The 18,785-nt window shown below is 42.9% G+C and overlaps 1 protein-coding gene across 3 annotated transcripts in view; it reads right to left on the bottom strand.

The window, feature by feature from the left end:
* LOC147261685 (voltage-dependent R-type calcium channel subunit alpha-1E-like) overlaps positions 1-18,785 on the bottom strand; it is a 73,616-nt gene that overhangs the window by 34,576 nt on the left and 20,255 nt on the right. Inside the window, exons 1-5 of one of the 3 annotated variants that reach the window (XM_086203811.1) lie at positions 17,625-17,880; positions 15,420-15,861; positions 10,370-10,632; positions 5,841-5,947; positions 5,031-5,170 (exon numbers count right to left, since the gene is read on the bottom strand). In XM_086203811.1, the coding sequence (XP_086059937.1) occupies positions 5,031-5,170; positions 5,841-5,947; positions 10,370-10,632; positions 15,420-15,823 (914 nt within the window). In that variant the 5' untranslated portion in view covers positions 15,824-15,861; positions 17,625-17,880. Of the gene's footprint in view, positions 1-5,030; positions 5,171-5,840; positions 5,948-10,369; positions 10,633-10,857; positions 11,093-15,419; positions 15,862-17,624; positions 17,881-18,785 lie in introns of those variants that run through there. The other 2 variants (XM_086203810.1, XM_086203812.1) reach the window with 2 other exon arrangements.

Here is an 18,785-nt window from a genome sequence, read left to right as displayed (position 1 = left end):
ATTATAATCTCGTATGCTGGTGTAAACCACTGACCATATTTTATCATCTCTCTCAGAAAACCCAGTGACTTTGAGTCAAGGGAACTGGATGTTCATTGGTGTTAGGTTAGGGACTAATTATGATACCACTTGACATAAAAGAAAAGGTAAACACAGGTGTTAACAATCTCATTATTAAAATTCTCCACCCATGCAGAATAGAACCTTTGTCAATGAAACTGACAAAAGCTGTATTTGCCTACTATGCCATATTAAAATGGCTGCTGTGAAGGACGACTATTGGCTTTATTTTGTAGCCAGAGAGTTCACTCCCTGCTAGCTTTTAGGAAAATGCAGGTTTAAGGCAGTTATTACTTGACCGAGAAAGAGGTGGGCAATGTTTGCAGTACCCATATAAGTGGAGATATGAAAGTAATACCATCACACTCACTAATGTGTCGAGAGGTTTGGAACGACAACCAGTGATCCAAAAAACTAACATTTAATCCTGGCTGTGATCAAACACTGAAATATGGCTATGAAATTTGCGATTAAAAAAAGTACGAATTTGATGTACAACTCCAAATTCACATAAAAGTGCTGTTAAAAAAAAAGAACCCCTTGAATTTGGAGCTCTCTGTCAAAATTTAGTTTTACAAACAAATAGAAGACACAATTTTCAAATTCATAATTTTGGGAGTCTGTCAATTGTTTTGTTCCTCTGTATTGAAATCATATTCAATTTTGACAATACTTACTGGATAAAAGCCTTTTTGGTTACATGCTTTTTTCTTGTATTTTGTGATAACTAACCCTGAGCTTGCCCCTCGTGGATTAAACAACAACATCACCATATATATCTGTTATTACATTTCCAAATGATTGTGTTCCTTTTCACTTATATACCTTATTTACATTTGTTCATCTGCCACTCACATGGTACACATTCCTAAATAAAGTCAATTTCAATTAAATCCAACCAGATACACGGACAAAAATATTGTTGACAGGAGTGTAGAAGTAGGATTTTTTTTGGTACAACTTTACAAAGTTTCATGTACTGCTGTGTGCGTGTATTGATAGAAAGACATGCAAAAGTTAACTCTACCCATGTGTGTACAGTGTGTGCGCGCACACACACACACACACAAACGAATGCTTGATAAACCGAAACTGCCTTGGCTTGCAAAGACACACACCAAGAGTAGGACTGCTGTGTATGTGTGTGTGTGTGAGAGAGAGAGAGAGAGAGAGCGAGAGAGAGAGAGCCAGATGGCTAATGAATCACTCCCATCCAGTTGCATCATCCTGTGGCTCCAAATGAGGAAAAGTGTGAGAGGAACGAAAGAGTGGGACAACTGATACGACACACACACACACACACACACACACACACACACACACACACACACACACACACAGAGGTGCGTTATGCAGAAACAGCTTGGGGAACAATATAAATTAGCTTTCGGGAACTCAACATGTGTGCAACAAGTTCAGTGACAACAATCTGCACCTGTGGCCTTATAAAAAGTGTAAGGAGCCTTCAAGCACATTTCCCAGTCACTTGAGAGACATTGTATTGCTAATCAAAGCATCAAGTCCACTTGTGTGAGTCTGTTTGCCGCCGGATATAATTGACCATTTTAGGAATACCAGTGATTTAAATTGGTTTGCAGATAACTTGTTCGAACTGTGGTCCTTATCACTACACACTCAGATTAAGGATTTTAATTGAGCTCAGTGTCCCAGCAGATTCGCTTCTAGCAATTTATTAATATGAAATGGAATGAATGCCGCCAGCGCTGGCCCAGTGGCCTCGATTTGATTCCCAACTGGCCTCCATGACACATGTGTGTTTTCTTTTAAGTCTGACTTACTTGCACCGTGCCACCAGAGTGTGTGAGCAAGAGTGAGCGTGTGTGTGTGTGTGTGTGTGTGTGTGTGTGTGTGTGTGTGTGTGTGTGTGTGTGTGTGTGTGTGTGTGTGAAGGAAGAGAGGAGCAGCAGATGTGCTACCAGAAAATGTGTCAGATAGGTGTTAGGAAACCAGGTCGTCAGTTACCAATTGCAGCTGTGGATCAGATTGGGCAAGGTGATCTTTCAGCTTCAGAAGTAACTGACAACTTTGTGCCTTCGATACTGTGATTGAAATTATCGCAGTTGGTTTACAGTGGCTCAGCTCCACGTTAAGCTGCAGCATATTGTCACAGTTCAAACTGCTCGAGCCTTCACTCCACACCAGCGTGAAGTCACACAGTCCAGTCACCTGACCTTGCATGGCAGAATTTGATAATCAAACTTACATTTAACACAACTGTGGAATTCAAGTGTCACCATGTTCACCTCGTGTTTTCAGTGGTTGTTGTCTGTCTTTCCTCAGCAGGATTAAGCAGAAAGGATGAGGACAATTTTCACCCATCATGGGTGGTGTACGGGTCAGGGTAGAATCCATTCAATTTGGGGGGATTCATCAATGCTTGCAGGTTTAATTAGAGTCTGAGCACAAAACTGCAAGGGACCCAAGTTTAGCTATGAATGCTTTACAGATAGTTCTGAATATATTCATACATCAATGTATACTTTCCTTCCTTTCTTTTTTTCTACATATTTTTTTGTTCTTTTATTCTCAACTATCTCACTATTGAGAGCATCTGGTGAGCAGAAAAGCATTTCTCTGCACTCTGTTCAGTAGAGAATTGCTGCCTTGTAGCGGGGTCGCGTTTACCGTGTTCACAGGATGAGTCTATGTGAACGCCCCCTTATTGTGGTGTTCACGACCTCTTAAGTGGATATTCGCTCCAGGCTCCAAGCACACAAGTCGTGTACATCAATTCCGACATCTCAAACCCAAGCTCGCGAATTCCATATAAAGGCAACATATGAAACAAGCAAAACAGGGAAGTGTGTGCAGTAATACTTAGTCAAATGATGACTGTATGTAGCAAAACTGTTCTGAATGTTTCTGAAGCCTTGAAAAATCCTGTTGTGCAGCACAAGTCAAAACCCTGGAGCTAACAAGCAACTCGTGGTCGGCCTGTCATTTAGCAGACAGCAGCGCTTTGTTTCTTCTGACTAATGATGCATTTATTGGGACATGGGAAGATAAATGATTTGTTTCAAACTTGCATAATGAGAGAAACTCAAAGTATCCCTATAATCAGTACAGGACAGTACAGCTGTTCATCTCCAGACTTCCTGAATCCTGTGAAATCTGTCAACAGCTCAGCCGCTGAGTCCGGCTCTAGCTGCTCTGTAAATGTGATGTTTATGTTGCTTTTATGTAAGAGGTAGGGAGCGAGAGACAGCCAGATAGAAAGACAGACAGAGAAAAAGAAAGATGTGGGTGTCAGGTTGAAATGAGATGTCAACACGCCAGCAGCAATCTTCCCTGAATGCAGAATACTGTACACTTAGCCATAAACAGTATAGCAGTGGTAACAATGCTTCACTCCTGCGCAATTAATTCACTAAGCTCAGTCTTGCAGGGAAACAAATTAAGCCTCTCATTATATTTTTTTCCTTGGGTCTGTCTCCCCCTCTCCTTTCACATTCTCTCAACCATCTATTCATACTTTCTATGCTTTTGCATAACATGTCCAGAGCTACACTCACATTAAATCACAGAGGTCCTGGGGGCGAACCGAAGCAGGTTTTAGACCCAACTGCCAATCCACTTATCCACCCACCTATGGCTGACTGCAAAGAATGGCTGAGCCATAGGAACACACATTTCCTTCATTTATGTGGTGTGTTTTCCTGTGGATGTATGTAGTAAACATACACAAAGAAAAAAACAAAACAAAGAAAAATGAGGTCACATCAAGGATAAAGGATTGGTGATTGGGTCAACCATTGCTGACCATGTGTCAGTAATATCAGACTATCTGGAAGCCTTGACACTGCAGTGCGTGAATGCTATCATATTGATAGAAGAAGCAGAGTCACGAGCATGAACGCACCAACATAACCTGACAATCAGTGTCTGAAATTAATCTTTCGGTTCACCAACCACAGCCGAGTAAACGAAAAATGAATTCTGTCAAAACTAATTGCAGAATCAGTTTGCTGAGTTTAATTTAAAACTTTTTTTTTTTTTTTTTGCTCTCGTGAAGTCAGTCAAGTTTGTAATTCATCATGGAGTTGAACCAAAATCAAAATTAAAAAAGAAGCATTTGGAAGCGCACATAAGCACGCACACACACACACACACACACACACACACACACACACACATGCACACAAACCTACTGCTTTTAAATATTAAAGGGTTTTTGAGTGTGTGTGTGTGTGTGTGTGTGTGTGTGTGTGTGTGTGTGTGTGCGTGCGCGTGAGTACAAATTCCATAAAAGGACTAAAGTACACATTTACTATACCGGAGGTTATGGGTAACTTCCTGCTGCCATAATCCTACAGGAGTAACTCATTTGTGTACCAAATTTGTTTTCATCAACAGATGAAAACAGTACCCAACACATGCATGGTTCACTCCTGTTTGTTTGGTTGAAAACCAACCGTTGCCTTAAGAAATAACTGAGCTTTCCAATATTTTTTAGCAAACAAGTCTTCAGTAAGATCCAGAGAGTGTGAGGCCAAGTGTTTTTAACAGGGGAATTCACAAGATTTGAGAAATGGATCAATACATAACTGGCTTTTTTTGTTTTTTTTGTAGGGAATAGCGAGGAATAAAACGAGCCTTATCCTTAGCAGTTGAGAAAGCTTTGAGGACATTATCATTTGAGAGGCCATTGAAATGAGGCCATTATCCCTTCAGCTACATTATTCATCCCAGGAGCCTCACGTGTCACATAAAATGCATCTTGTCATAAGAAATCTTTCGTACTCTAATTCTATTGAGTCTAGCAGGAAACCACAATATGCGTAACACCGGCCACTGAGAAACTCACAGTGTTACTGAACACGCAGGTTAGACGAGCAGCAGTCACTGTCACAGCCTTCAAAAGCAGATCCAGTCAGTGCATTTTTTTTTTTTGAAGTTCTAAGTTGTGTTGTTGTGTTGTGGTTGTCAGGGGACCAGCTGATGTTACTCACCCGCTGAGCACAACTATGAAGTCCATGACGTTCCAACCGTTCCTCAGGTAGGAACCTTTGTGGAAAACAAAACCGAGGGCCACCAGCTTGATCCCTGCCTCGAAGCAGAAGATTCCAATAAAGTAAGGCTCGGTCTTCTCCTGTTAACACAGAGACGTGTCGCTTAGGTTCGGCTGAGCTGATGAACAATCTCTAATATCACAGCCATGAACAATGATGTCAAAACAATGATCTGGAGGTTGTCATGGGTGGCAGCACTCATACAAACCTATAATTACAGATTGTTACCATTCATAAAAAAACAAAAAACAAAACACGTGTGTGGAAAACATGATTTGGTACGTTATGTTTGGACCCTCTCACGTTCACATTGGAGTGATATTTATTCAGGAGGGAGAGCAGCTGTCTGGTAATCAGAAGATCCACGGGTCAATACTCAACTTTAAATCCTTATTGATACACTCACCAGTCCTTCCTTCTGACAATGTGCACAGCTTTAAGTACGTCTGTTCTCTTGACTATTGCTCTCTATTCATTTCTGTAATAAAATATTACATTTTATTAATGAATTGATTAATGAGTCCATTCTTTGATTACTTTTCCTGGATGAGCCAGGATAAAAATGCGAAATTCCAAATCAGGCATCATCATGTCACACCTCACCTTTGACGTTAATGAGTGGAAGGCAAAATGAAGAATCGCGTACAACAATAAAACGCTCCAACTTGCTGATTCTGCGCCATCTTCTAGTGATGAATTCTAAACTCTGGTTTGCGTTCCACCTCTGCAGATTTCACAAAGTGACCTCACCAGTCTCTTTGCCATGGGGGTCTTGTCCTCTCCAGGGAGGTGCTGCTCCAGGGCCAGCACAACACAGTTGGCGGTGATGGTGGCCAGGATCATGTACTCAAATGGTGTAAAGGCAGTAAAGTCAAGGAAAGTACTTTTCTCACAACACAAGGACAACACAGACACAAATAAAGGTCACAAGAAAACACAGCGAACAGCCACGGAAATGTTCATATTTCAACATAAGATGGGCAATTTATGACAGTATTTACAGTACTGCTAATAGTATGTGGTTTGGAGGACAAGCCATTAAAAACTAGATGGATGATTAAATGACAGATGAGTTATGGCACGGCTCTGATTCTCTAGTATGGGAAGCAATCTTAGCGAGATGGCAGTATCCATGGCAACCTACCTTTAAAAGTGCTTTTCATGAGGAGAGAAAGAGAGCAGGTTCAGAGCAAAGAGAGGGCTGTGAAGTCACCTTGGCCCGACTGGTCCGACGACACAAACTACAGCAAACACTCCTCAAAACTCTACTCGCTGCCTACAGCTGCCACCGCGGCTGACAGCTGCGGGTTTTATAGCAGCGTTGGTGTGTCCCCTCGCTACTAAAGAAAAGACTCCAGCTTCGATCATTGATTTTCTTATTCCTAAAACCAGACGTGAAATTATGTAAATGAAACAGGAATAATACAATATTAAAGCGTTTTATGAATTCAGCTATGACATCATGCTGAGACAATTAATGACGGAACCACTCAGGTCAGCTAAGGATATTAACAGTTGATGATTACATCACTCAATTTGGAACATGCTCATGATTGTGTGCTATACATTGTTTTATATCACTGGACTTGGACTTTGAGAAACTGACCATCAAAATGAATAAATATCTGCTGATATATTGTTCCAGGGTCAGATATAACACATCATGTGGTTGCAGGACAGGTCTGTGTTTGGCAGCAGGCATCCCCCCCCCCCCAGGGAAATAATGGTATAGTCCAAAGCACAGAACCCAGAAAGACTCACGACAACGACAGCAGATGCTAATCAAATTAAACAAACTAACAGAAATAGAATGTTAGAAGCCAGAACCCAAATGGGAACATCTAGAAACTACACTGAAATGAAGTTACACATTTGTGAAGTCAATTACATTATTAACCCATTTTTCATTTGGTAGTTTTGGTGCAAAGTGATGGGTCAACAGCTCAACTCAACCGTGGAGTTTGAAACAAACATAGCTATAAAACTATTAAAATTCAAATTTTCAAGGCAACTTACTGTGTTGATTTTTGAATGGCGAAGCCCAACTAGAAAACTCATCTAAAAGTTTTGAGAAAAATCACCAACAGGTTGACAACTTATCTTTTCTTTACTTAATGACAAAAGGATCATTTGTTAACAAAATTTTTGTTAAACTGAGTTTATCCTCATGAAAATTAGTTGGCACAACTTGATGAGTTTCCCCTAAATGGAGGAGTTGGCTTCAGAATCGAAAATCTAGTGAGGCAAGCGGTCTTGAGATTTTGAGTTCACTCTGTTTTTATTTTTACCATATATTAGCTGATTATTTTCCCCGATTGAAAATAGCAAACACAACCTAACTCAAGCTAATCTAACTCAAACCAGTTATGAGCCCATGGAGTTTTTCTTTGCCTCTTAGAAATCCACTGAAAACCAAAGGACTGTGTGACCAAAAGGGCAATTGGATGACAGCATTCTTAGATTTGGGTGGGGCACAAATTCCTTAAATCTGCCGTTCCAAGTTCTTCTTGCAAAAATTTCTTGTCAAATTTGACTTTTGCTGCATTGCTTTGTAAGTAACGATTAGCAAGACTTAGCTCAGTTTTGTGACTTTGTGATATTTTACAGTGTTTTCAGCAGCATCAGAGTTTTGACCAAAGCCGGTGCACAGAGGAAATCAGGGCAGCAACAACCCATGTGCAAGTTGTGGTCATACAGTCTGCATCACCTCTTGCATTGCCACGATAATTTATTCAATGTAAGTGTCCTGGAGGATTATTACATGCAGCAGAAATATCTTTGTGTGTTTGTGCCCGAAGGTTGTGTGTGCTTCCACTACGTGCGCCCCAACACTCGTATGCGTGTTCGGTCCCTCAGAGTTCCCATGAGGCCACTGCTCCTTGATATTAATGTTCCTGCCTTGAGTGAAACGGGGTCACTGACTCACAGAGGAGTGCTGAGATGGCGGCCTCTGGGAACCACAATGACTCACATTGACAAGTCCACATTGTTGCCATTGAAATTAGCGACAGTATGAAAAGCTATAAATAGTATGAATAGTGTGGAAACACTCAATAAATCTTCCCCACTCCGTCAACACCTGTTACCTGTCAGCCTGCCCACCTATGACCGCATGTTTTCAGACAAATCATGTGTTCTTAACTATTTACTGAGCTGCTGTAGATATTTTAAAGCTAGTGGCTCCTGTTGATGTCAGAAAAATTGTGGTTATTAATTACAAAAAAACAAACAAACAAGAAAACATCTAACCAGCACAACTGAGATGATGGATTATAGGAGGCGTTGTCTCTTAAAATGTTGAAGATAAATTAGTCCACTGACTGACTGATTAACTGGTCTGTATGTGTCATGATCTGTTTAATAATTCTAATCCATAAGAATGGACTCCCTTCAGCCAACCACAGCCAAGTGTACATTTAATTTATTAGTTATATCTAAATGTAGCTTTGACAATAGTCGGGAGGATGATATTCACAGCGAGAACAACAAAAATACAGAATAAGATGGGAGCTCCCCTAAAAACATGATTTGTGGGTCTTCAAAGTATTTACAGTACACTATTTTTTCCCATTAATCTCTATTTTTCTGTATCTTCATCATCATGAATAAGGCATACTATTAGGCTATTATTGCTAGCCTGAGGTTACTTCTGTTTTTCTGTTTTCAGAGGTAATCATTTCAAGTCAGCCATCATTAGTAGCAGTTGCTCATCAAGCTGACAACAAACTTTTCGCTTTGTTTGATCAAGTTTTGAGGTGCTACGACAAATCATTGGTCCGGAGGTAGTTCAAAGAATATGTTTGATTCTAAAATTACAATATCTCATTATATTTAATCATTTCATGACAAATGATATTGACAACCTTAGTTTTATTTATGCTAACAAAGACCATCTTGGATAAAAGTGTATTTGATGACTTTATGGAGGTATGCTAGCTTACCCAGCCAATAACATTCACTGTGCTAAGCTAACTAGCGTGGGTCTCACCTCCCACATGCACACACAGAAGAGAGAAGGGTATCTATCTTCCTGTCTGGCTCTGGGGAGGATAGTAAATAAGAGTATTTCCCAAAAAGTTAGCATGTCAGTAACGTCCAAGTTGACATAGTTTAGTGCAACCGAGCCCAAATACCCAGAGGTATTCAGCTCATGGTGACGTACAGCAGACAGTGCAACCAGTAGCTACTAGATTTGTGAGAACTGTTGTACAAAACACTGAAGCATCACCAGTTTTGTGAATCTATCTGAATGTTTTGTAGCCCTGCTTGCTAACTTTGGACACCAAGTGAAGAATGTGGCTCTCACTCAGTAAATAATCTGACATGTGCTGCTCTTGCAGCCCACGATCCACCACCGTACAACAGGCCAGATCTCTCCCACATACCTCTGCTTTTCTGATATCAACAGTCATATTGCTTTGCTGCCAGTGGCCAGCTAGTCTTGACCACTACCCCCACTCCCACTCATGCACAGAGCTGGCGATTAGGTAACAGTGGGAGACTGGCATGCTGCACAGGAGGGGGTGTACGGCAGGAGGACCAGTGGGTAGATATGGCAATTGAGTGTGGTTGTTGAGCTGATTGTGCAATCAGAACATCTAAATAGGATTTATCAGGGAATCAAACTTGAACAATGTCAATATAAATCATTAAGTTGGTTTCTGATGCGATGGCGCATCACATTATATGAATTTCCCAGAAGAAGAAGAAAAAACAGCCTTCCCTGACGATCTAGAGGAATCCAAGCGAGGGAGAGAGAAAAGAGTTGGCCGATGCTGCAGCAGGAAGCAGAGAAATGCTGGCTGGCTGATTTGAACTGACACCTACACATGGCCAGGTTCATATTCCAATGAGCACTAAGGCAGCAGAGATGTGCCTACATGCCACCCCCACAGTGAGCAGAGCTGCTTCTAATGATCACCACATGCTAACTTTCTGTCTTCTGCCAGCAGCCCAGCACATGTAGCTCCAAACTACAAACACACACAGACACACTTGTGAGGATCTCGCTTTCATATCTCTCTGTCACACACACAACCAACACATTTCCCTTTGCAGAATTATTAGGAGGAAAAAAATCCGTGTCATTTTCTAATGTGGTGATTTCAGAAACGTTGTGTTATACAGGTGAGCGACAGTACTGGAGGCAAGTCATGCAAACGCGTTCACAGCTCACGCACTTTCAAGGCTACTTTCAAAGTGACAGCGTCGCTGTCCGCGGTGCTGAACGCACACCAGACCAGGCAACTTTACACATGACAGCCTCGTGGAAGGATATGGCCATTCAATGATTCTCCGCGCGTATTTCCTGATGATGTTATCCTCCGCGAATATGAACAGGGACCTGTTGACCGTGAGGCAGTTCTGCCGGTGGGGCACGGGGTTGTACAGAGCCATGGTCCGGGCCCGCTGAGCCTTGGCTTGTTTCATGGAAGCCGTCAGCCCCGCCGCCGCCGCGTCCTGCCCGTCCCCGCCGCGTTCCAAGTCTCCATCCCCGGAGTCCACGGTGCTGGGAGCAGACTCGTCTCCAAAGCGAGCCATTCTATAAAGAGATGAGGAGACCGGTCGCCTTAAAGTGTTTCACTGTTAAAAAAAAAAAAAATTAAAAAGTTCAATCCAAGGATTCAAGATTCCCTCTCTTATCACTCCATATCCACGAGTAGAAAAAACAGGGTTACATCAACCGGTCGCGTCAGGTGCTGCAGAAACTCTCCCAAACTACTTTTAACGTCTCTAAACTAGATCTAAAGAGATCCGCCGACTTTACCTTGCAATTCCCAATCAACATCCAAGGCGCTTTCGATCTATCAAAGCGGGCGCAGCGTGATCAGAAACTACTCTGGGAGGGATCCGAGGGAAGTCTTCACCAACTTTACGCATCTCCTCGACAAACTTGAAAGGGAAGATCTCAGTGGGGAGGGATAACCGTCCTCACTATTCATGTTCTCCAATCAATAAATGTGTATTTGAATTGCCTGATATCAGACGTGTCTTACAATCTCTCATCACCTGCTGGTAAAATTATCCTGCAGCCAGGAGCGCGCAAGCACCGGCTGCACCCTCCCACATCATTTCATGACGGCGATTTCAAAAATTCATCTGAATGAGAACTGGTGGAGGGGAGGGACATATATTTGGTTACCATAGCAATTAAAGTTTGCTTTTTTTTCTTTCTTCTTAAATTCATGCTATATACAATAGGTTGTTGTTCTAAACCACTTATATAAAGATGTGGGTGCTGAGGCAAGAGGAAAGGGTGTGAAATTATATTTAACACTTACAGACGCACTTATAATACGAAGGAAAGGGCAAAAGGGATTGGAAAAGGAAATAAATGAGCTTTGATATGATCCATCGGTTGCCCTTTTATGTCATTTTCAGAGGAACTTTCCCCTATAATTGGGTGTGATAGTGTAAGCGCTGTTGCATTTTTCATTAATGGACTACTAAAACGTTTAAAAACTAGGCCATTGTGCTAATATTGGAGTAAAAGTCAGGAGTAAAAATAGAGCATGAAATAGATCTTAGGGCTGTTCCCTTTTTAGGGAGAAGAGAAGAAAGCCGGGTCTTTTTCACACTCAGTGCCACAAGTGAGACCTCATTAGGCAACTGGGCTCTCTCGCTCCATCTGCTGCTCTCCTCCCTTCCCCATCGCTCCCTGAAGATGACCACTTCAGCCCCCACAGACGTGACATTATTCAACCGTGGCTGCTTCTTTTCAAGACTGGAACTGTTTTGTGTAATCAATGCGATTCAAATCAACCACTTGGTATCCTGACATATTCCTCTGTGTGCTGCTGCTGCTGATGGACAACTGTGCAGGCACCATTGCAAAGGGGTGGTGGTTGGGGTGGTGGTGGTGGTGGGGTGGTGGTGGTGGTGGTGGGGTGGGGTGGGGGGGGGGGTGTTGAGAAAGCAGCCAAGACAGAGTGACAAATGTATGCTTGGCAAACAAGTCGAAATCTGGGGGAGAGAGAGGGAAAAAATAGATTTAACAGGATCTATGAATAATCCTCCATAAACTCTTACCTCCTCTTCCTCATCTGCATAAAAACCTGTATGTAATATCGTCATGAGGCTGGAAACTTTATTCTCTCAAACTCATCGTCCTCCTTTAAAAAAAAAAAGTCTTACACAAACACTCATTACAAAGAAACATAATCTACATTGCCAAACAAAAATATTTGTCCATCCCTGCAAACATCTCTCTCTCTCTCTCTATCTCTCGCTCTCTCTTGTTTCCATAGCGACGAAGCTCCTTGAATTCTTGCTCCGTTCTTTTCATTTCTGCCAACAAAAGCTATGTTTCACAATAGAGCAACCTCTTCCTACAGAAAAATCGTATTCCCCTCCTCAACAAACACACACACACACACACACACACGCACACGCACACGCACGCACACACACGCACGCGCACACACACACACACACACACACCTCTTAATCACTGGTCGAGGAACAAACTGGGACTAGAGCTCAGTACCAATATGGCGGATGATCCGTTTAAACTGTACAGATGAGCAGATGCAGCCTGTAGACTGCTTTTAAGACTGTTTGGCTTTTGTTGCTTGCAGCCTACTCAAAGGTGTCTGAAAAAAGCTTTGTTAGGTGAAAAGGAAGCTCAACTCAAACCTCACCTCACTGAAAATGTCGAATGAACTTGGAGGGGTCACACTTATCGAAAGAGAAACAAGTTTGCATTTTCCTGCAAGTCCAGAATTTATTAAGCATACAGCGTGACGAAGGAAGGGAGGTTCTAAGTGACATGCACTGAGTTAAAACGTTAATGGGCGTACTTTGTGCCAGAACTCTGAAGAGCATTTATATAATTGCAGACAGGCTTTCACCCAACATTGACTCAAGTGGTTTTAGCATTTTATTTTTCTCTCTGTTCCCTAGCAACAGACATCCTCTACTACTGAGTTATGTCAGTTTGATTCGACCAATAACTGCCATTTATATCATCTCAATTTAGTGTGACAGTTTCACCTTGAGCCAGATTAACACACACACACACACACACACACACACACACACACACACACACACACAAACACACACACACACACACACACACACACACACACACACACACACACACACACACAAAGAAGCTTAAAATCAGTCATGAATAAAGCTCCAAGAAAAGATTTCTACAAGCGAATCTATTCTCCATTTATATGAATCAGGTTTTGTTCATATTAATCGTCAAGATTTTCACAGGTGAGAAACTTAAACCTTCAGTTGGAAATGCATCACATGCTGCTGCAGCTGCTTCCCTGCTGCTCTCCTACTTTGATTCCCTAGCGTCCCCTAATGGACAAATAACCACAATACATGCAGTGCACCAGTCTTTTACTACAGTTATGTGTTAATGTCACTGAGCAGGTTGAAAATAAACTGACACCTACACAGTCTGCTCAGACAGCGGTAAAGTGGACCGAGTACAGCAGCAGAAGGAGGAAGAGGAGGGGTAGGTGTTGGGGGGGGGGGGGGGGGCTTGTTGGTGGCTTTAGGGTGATGCTGATGAAGTACCACTTCACACTCAAGCAGATAATCAGAGCGATGTGGCTTGCGAGAGGTCAACAGTTCACGAGCAAGGACCCTCAGCTCCCCCATTAATAACTTTATCCAGGGCCTGATTAGACAAACAACAATGTTACATAAAAAAGAAAAAGAAAAAAAATACATCAACTTTCTGATGAAAACAGCTGTCGGAACTGATTTGGTGATTCATTGGTGGAATGATTAACAGCGCTGACCAAAAAGGCTTCTGCGTATTACGTCTATGGAGCAACCTCTCCGGTGAGCCCTTTGTAGTGGAGAAACAAAAAAGCAGAAATGCGTGTTATATTTATGCCTTCATGGTGACTCACTTGAATCCCTGTGATGTCAGGGTTTGTCTTAAATGCTGTTAACGCTTGCTTTAAGCACATTAAGGGAAGAAACCTTACATGATAGCAGCAAATCCATGTGTTGGGTCAAAAAGACGACAGGACTCGTGTCTAATTAGCAGGAGACACAGCAACACAAGCGCCTATTGAAGGTGGGATCCCACCACCTGACTGATGTCTCTTTTGTTTGGTTTGAAAAACATGTTTTTTGGGTTTTTTTTGGAAGGCTCTTCAATAGTTGTATGGTGAATAGACACAAATCCAAGTTTTTAACAGAATCCTTTTTCACAGATGCACGATACAGGCTGTATGAAGGAAGAGGACAGGCTGCAGGCTGGAGAACCAACGCTCAAGCTGCAGAGTTGACCCTTTAACTCTGCACCGTGTATTTTTGTTAATATCAACTAGAGACCATCTTGTGATGAGATCACACCAGCTGCAACAGCAGTGGACATGTTGATGTTCCAACTGATGAGTAATCAGTAGTAACTACTACATTATTACATGAGCACACACCTGTTGAGCTTCATGTGAGCGAAAAAGGCTGTTGTCACGATACTGGCACAAAACCCTGAAAAATATGTGGACATACATATCGAGGCTGTAGAGCGTGACAACGAGAACGAGAAATATCACTCTCTTTTCAAAGCTTTTTGTTTTGTAAAATTAAGTGTTGCAGGTCCTGCTGCTGGACCACCACCAGACATATGCTGTCTCACCCGGTTAAAATCCCAAATCTTCCATTTTGGGCAGCAAAACAAACTGAAAACACAACTTCACACACAAGCTTGATATTTTGAACACAATATTAGCGTCCCTTCGTCTGATATTCGCTCTCACACCAGCCTGTGAGGGAAACATCAAGCTGTTAAATGCCCCACCACCACATCTAACAGCTATCTTATCCCTTTCTTCAAGTGCGAAGATTAATATCTGTGGTTTTAGGTTAATAAAAAAAAAAGTGACCTCCACTTATGTATTTCTGTACCTTCAGCTAGATCTCATGTATTTCAATCTTTTTCATTTACACAAGAAAAGCAGTGGAATTCACAACAAGGTCTGGAATCCTTCTCTACTCTCATCTCCTCGTTATCGCACATGCTTGGTCATTTGCATGTCTTATAGGGGCAATTAAATGGAATGAATCCATGATTAATGTAATTAATTAGACCTGCAAAGAAGAGGCCATCATATCTGCCATGGAAAGGATCTGATATTTTAAAAGTATAAAAAAAGTATATTTCATGACTAGATTTGAAATCTCTGCAGCTGCCAGTACTGATGAGAGACCAAAAGAGATTCAACAGGTTGAAAAGTTATACAGCATAAACTCTTTCAGCCTGGTAATTTCATCCTCCTCCATGGTGATTTATCATCTCAACACATACCATTTAAAAGGAACCTCCTGCCTCTGAATCTCTTTTATACTTACTCCCACTCCTTCCTGCGCGCTTGTGGCGTACTCTGGATTTTGTGGGCCTGGTGAGCCATGATGATGTCCTTCTGCTCCACCAGTCCCCCGCGTCGCTGCCGCATGCAGTGGGGGCTCAGAGACCCTGAACCCTGATCAGACTCGTCTCTTCTACAAGGCACATCAAAGCTGGCTGCTCGAGCAGGAAGCTCCAAGTACTCAGAGGCGGCACTAGGCACCTGCAGGGAGCAAGAGCGGGCTCCTTGTGCCAGGCCGGGACGGGCCAGGGGGCTGGGTGTCCTCCATGCTTCAGGCTCAGGGAGGGACAGGGAGGACTGCATCCGTCCACCTGGACCGCAGTTGGATGGAGAGGGGAGCTTGGGTGTGAGGGAACGGGAGAGGGACTGGTCTGAACTGGTGAGCATCTCTGCAGAGGTTGGGCGGGGGTCTGTTCACCATGATGCTACATAACAAAAGTAAAAAAGATGGAGGGGGAAAAAGGACGAGTGAAGAACAGTTAAGCACTCATTGATACGACACTGTGACACCCTGCCTGCCATCCTCCATTTGTCTCAGCCTGATATTTAAAGACCAGGCACTTCAAAAGCCAAGCCATGTCCCAGCAGATAGACAGGTTTGCTTCCCTAATTGTGCCACATTTGTTCTAATAATGTTTACAATTTAAAAACAAATCAATATTTTATTAAATAATCTGCTACAGACTGTGAGTCTCTGCTCTCAGAATGTAGGTCCACAAATGCTTTCTACTGAGACTGTGAATCTAGTCAGTCTCTGCTCTCAGACTGTAGATCTACTGAATCTTCTGAGACAGGGTTTATTACATTTAAGTCTCCGAGTATGCGTCTACAAAATCACTGCGCTCAGAATGTGGATCTAAAATGTCTTTCTACCAAGACTGTGTGTCCCCTAAGTCTTTGTCTCTGACTGTGAGTCCACAAGTCTGTGACTCAGAGTGCGGGTCCACTAAGTCTTTGTTTTAGACTGGGGGTCCACTGCGTCTTTGTATCTGGTTTCAGACTGTGAGTAAAATAAAAACTTGACCTCCACTTGGACTTTCTATCATAGATCCATGTATAGTTTCTAAAGTAACCCGGCTTATAGACCAGTCAAACCATTATCCTGATGTTGCTGTCATCGCCCAGTTAGGCTTGTTTGAGGATGTGTTTGCATGTGTGTGTGTGTGTGTGTGTGTGTGTGAATGCGTGTTACTGACAGAGGAATATGGGGGAGACGAGGTGGCTGGCGAGGCTGAAATAGATCAAGTTAGAGACGAGCCAGTCAGACAGACTAAACAAGGCTGTTACCACTGAGCCGGAGCTGAAAAGAAGATGACTGAGTGTGGGAGAGCAGAAGCAAAAGGCACAGTGAGTCACTCATCAGCAGCACGGCTCCTCAGATATGAACTGGACACAGTCTGAGTTGAGCTCTGCCCTCAGACACACAGCACAGCGCCCGTCTGAAAGCCCGGGGAGGCTACAAGGTCAGCGCGCACATTTACACGGCTAGCTTGGTCGTCGTTTTATGCTGCTGATGGGCGGGCTGCCTCTGATTTCAGCACAGCTACTGTATCAAAGTTCAAAGATGTGTGAGCTCTTGTGTCATCAGTCCGTTTCCCCAGGTGGGAAGAAATAAAACCAGTACACCTTGAACAAAGAAAAAAAATAAGCAGATGGACAGGTGGAATCCATTTCTACTTCATTCAACTGATTTATGTTTTTATATTGTGAATTTTGCCAGCATGAGCATCACTGGACATTAGTAAGCAACCTGCAGTGAGACAACGACTACAGCTGCATCTCCTCTGTAAAATTAATTGAAGTTAAAACACTTGTGTGAGGACGGGGGTGTTGTTTTTTTTTCTTCATTCAAATTGGAGCATCTAGCTGTGATTTCTTTCCCTTTAATTAGTGCAGCCACACTAGAGCCTTCTGAGACAATACGCGCACACACACACACACACACACACACACACACACACACACACACACACACGGGCGCGCACAAACACATCCCGTCTACTTTGTGCAGAAATAGATCAAGTAACAGGGATTGCTCATTAGGATTCTTTTGACCAGGTGAAGAAAGAAAAGCAAGTGAAAGCAAGTGAAGAGGTGGATGAATAGGATGCTAAAATTGTACCCAGGATGAAGGATTAACGCTTGGATCAAAAGATATCAATTAACTGATGATATGATCCGTTTTTACCTTGAGGAGACGCGCGTTCCTTCATCGTCCCGGAGCCCCGATCAGGCGGATCCTAAATTCAACCCGTCTCGGTCCCGGTTCGAGGGTGATTTCGCGAGGATTCCTTGAGTGATGATTCCCGCTGTATACGGCTAAAAATACCGCAGGTGGCTCGGAGCCAGGGGAGTGTGGCACGGACCAACGTAAACAGGAGCGAAGCATGGAAATAAAAACCCAGTCATCTTTCACTGGCTGTCGTTTACTGTATGAGTCACTTTCAGTGATTCTGGACCAACGTCCGTAAACTTCACACAGGAGTTAAGTGAATTGTTGGAACATAATCTATGGGTTTAGGTTGTTATTTATCTGTCCTGAGTGTAGAATCAGTGAGAAAGATCAACAGGTTCATTTCAAACTCTGCGTGTGTTTGTGTGTGTGTTTGTGTTTGTGTGTGTGTGAGAGAGAGCGAGAGAGAGAGAGAGAGAGAGAGAGAGAGAGAGAGACAAAGAGAGAGACAGAGAGAGCACACTTGCACCACTAGATGGTGGAATGCAGTCACATAAAGACACCAATCATCACATATGCAGGGCCAGAACAAGATTTTTGGGGGCCCAAACTATATTTTGTTGTTTCATGTTTTTCGTAAATGTTCATCCATTCATCCATCCATCCATCCATTTTCTTTAGCTTATCCTGTTAAGTCTGTGTGTGTGTGTGTGTGTGTGTGTGTGTGTGTGTGTGTGTGTGTGTGTGTGTGTGTGTAGGGGGGGGTGGAGCCTATCCCAGCATCTTTCGGGCATGAGGGGTTCACCCTGGACAGGTCACCAGCCCATCACAGAGCCAACACATAGAGACAGACAACCATTCACACTCACAGTCACACCTACAGTCAATTTAGAGTATCAATCAGCCTCGTCCCCTCTTGATGTCTTTGGACTGTGGGAGGAAGCTGGAGTACCAGAGAGAACCCACACAGGTACAGGGAGAACATGGAGACTCCACACAGAAAGATCCCGTGCCAGAGCCGGGAATTGAACCCGGAACCTTCAGGCGAAAGTGCTAACCACTGCACCACCGTGCCACCGTTTTAGTAAATTTTATTACAAAATCCTGCAATGAGCAAAAGTGGTGGAAAGACACAAATATCCAGGATGCAGGATCCAGAGGCGGATCATCGGACCA

This window comes from Aulostomus chinensis, chromosome 5, assembly GCF_037954235.1.
Source record: "Aulostomus chinensis isolate RoL2024-O1b breed Wild chromosome 5, RoL_Achi_v1.0, whole genome shotgun sequence".
NCBI classification, from domain to species: Eukaryota; Metazoa; Chordata; class Actinopteri; order Syngnathiformes; family Aulostomidae; genus Aulostomus; species Aulostomus chinensis.
Note: the sequence above shows the minus strand (reverse complement) of the source record. Positions and strands in the feature narration are given on the sequence as shown.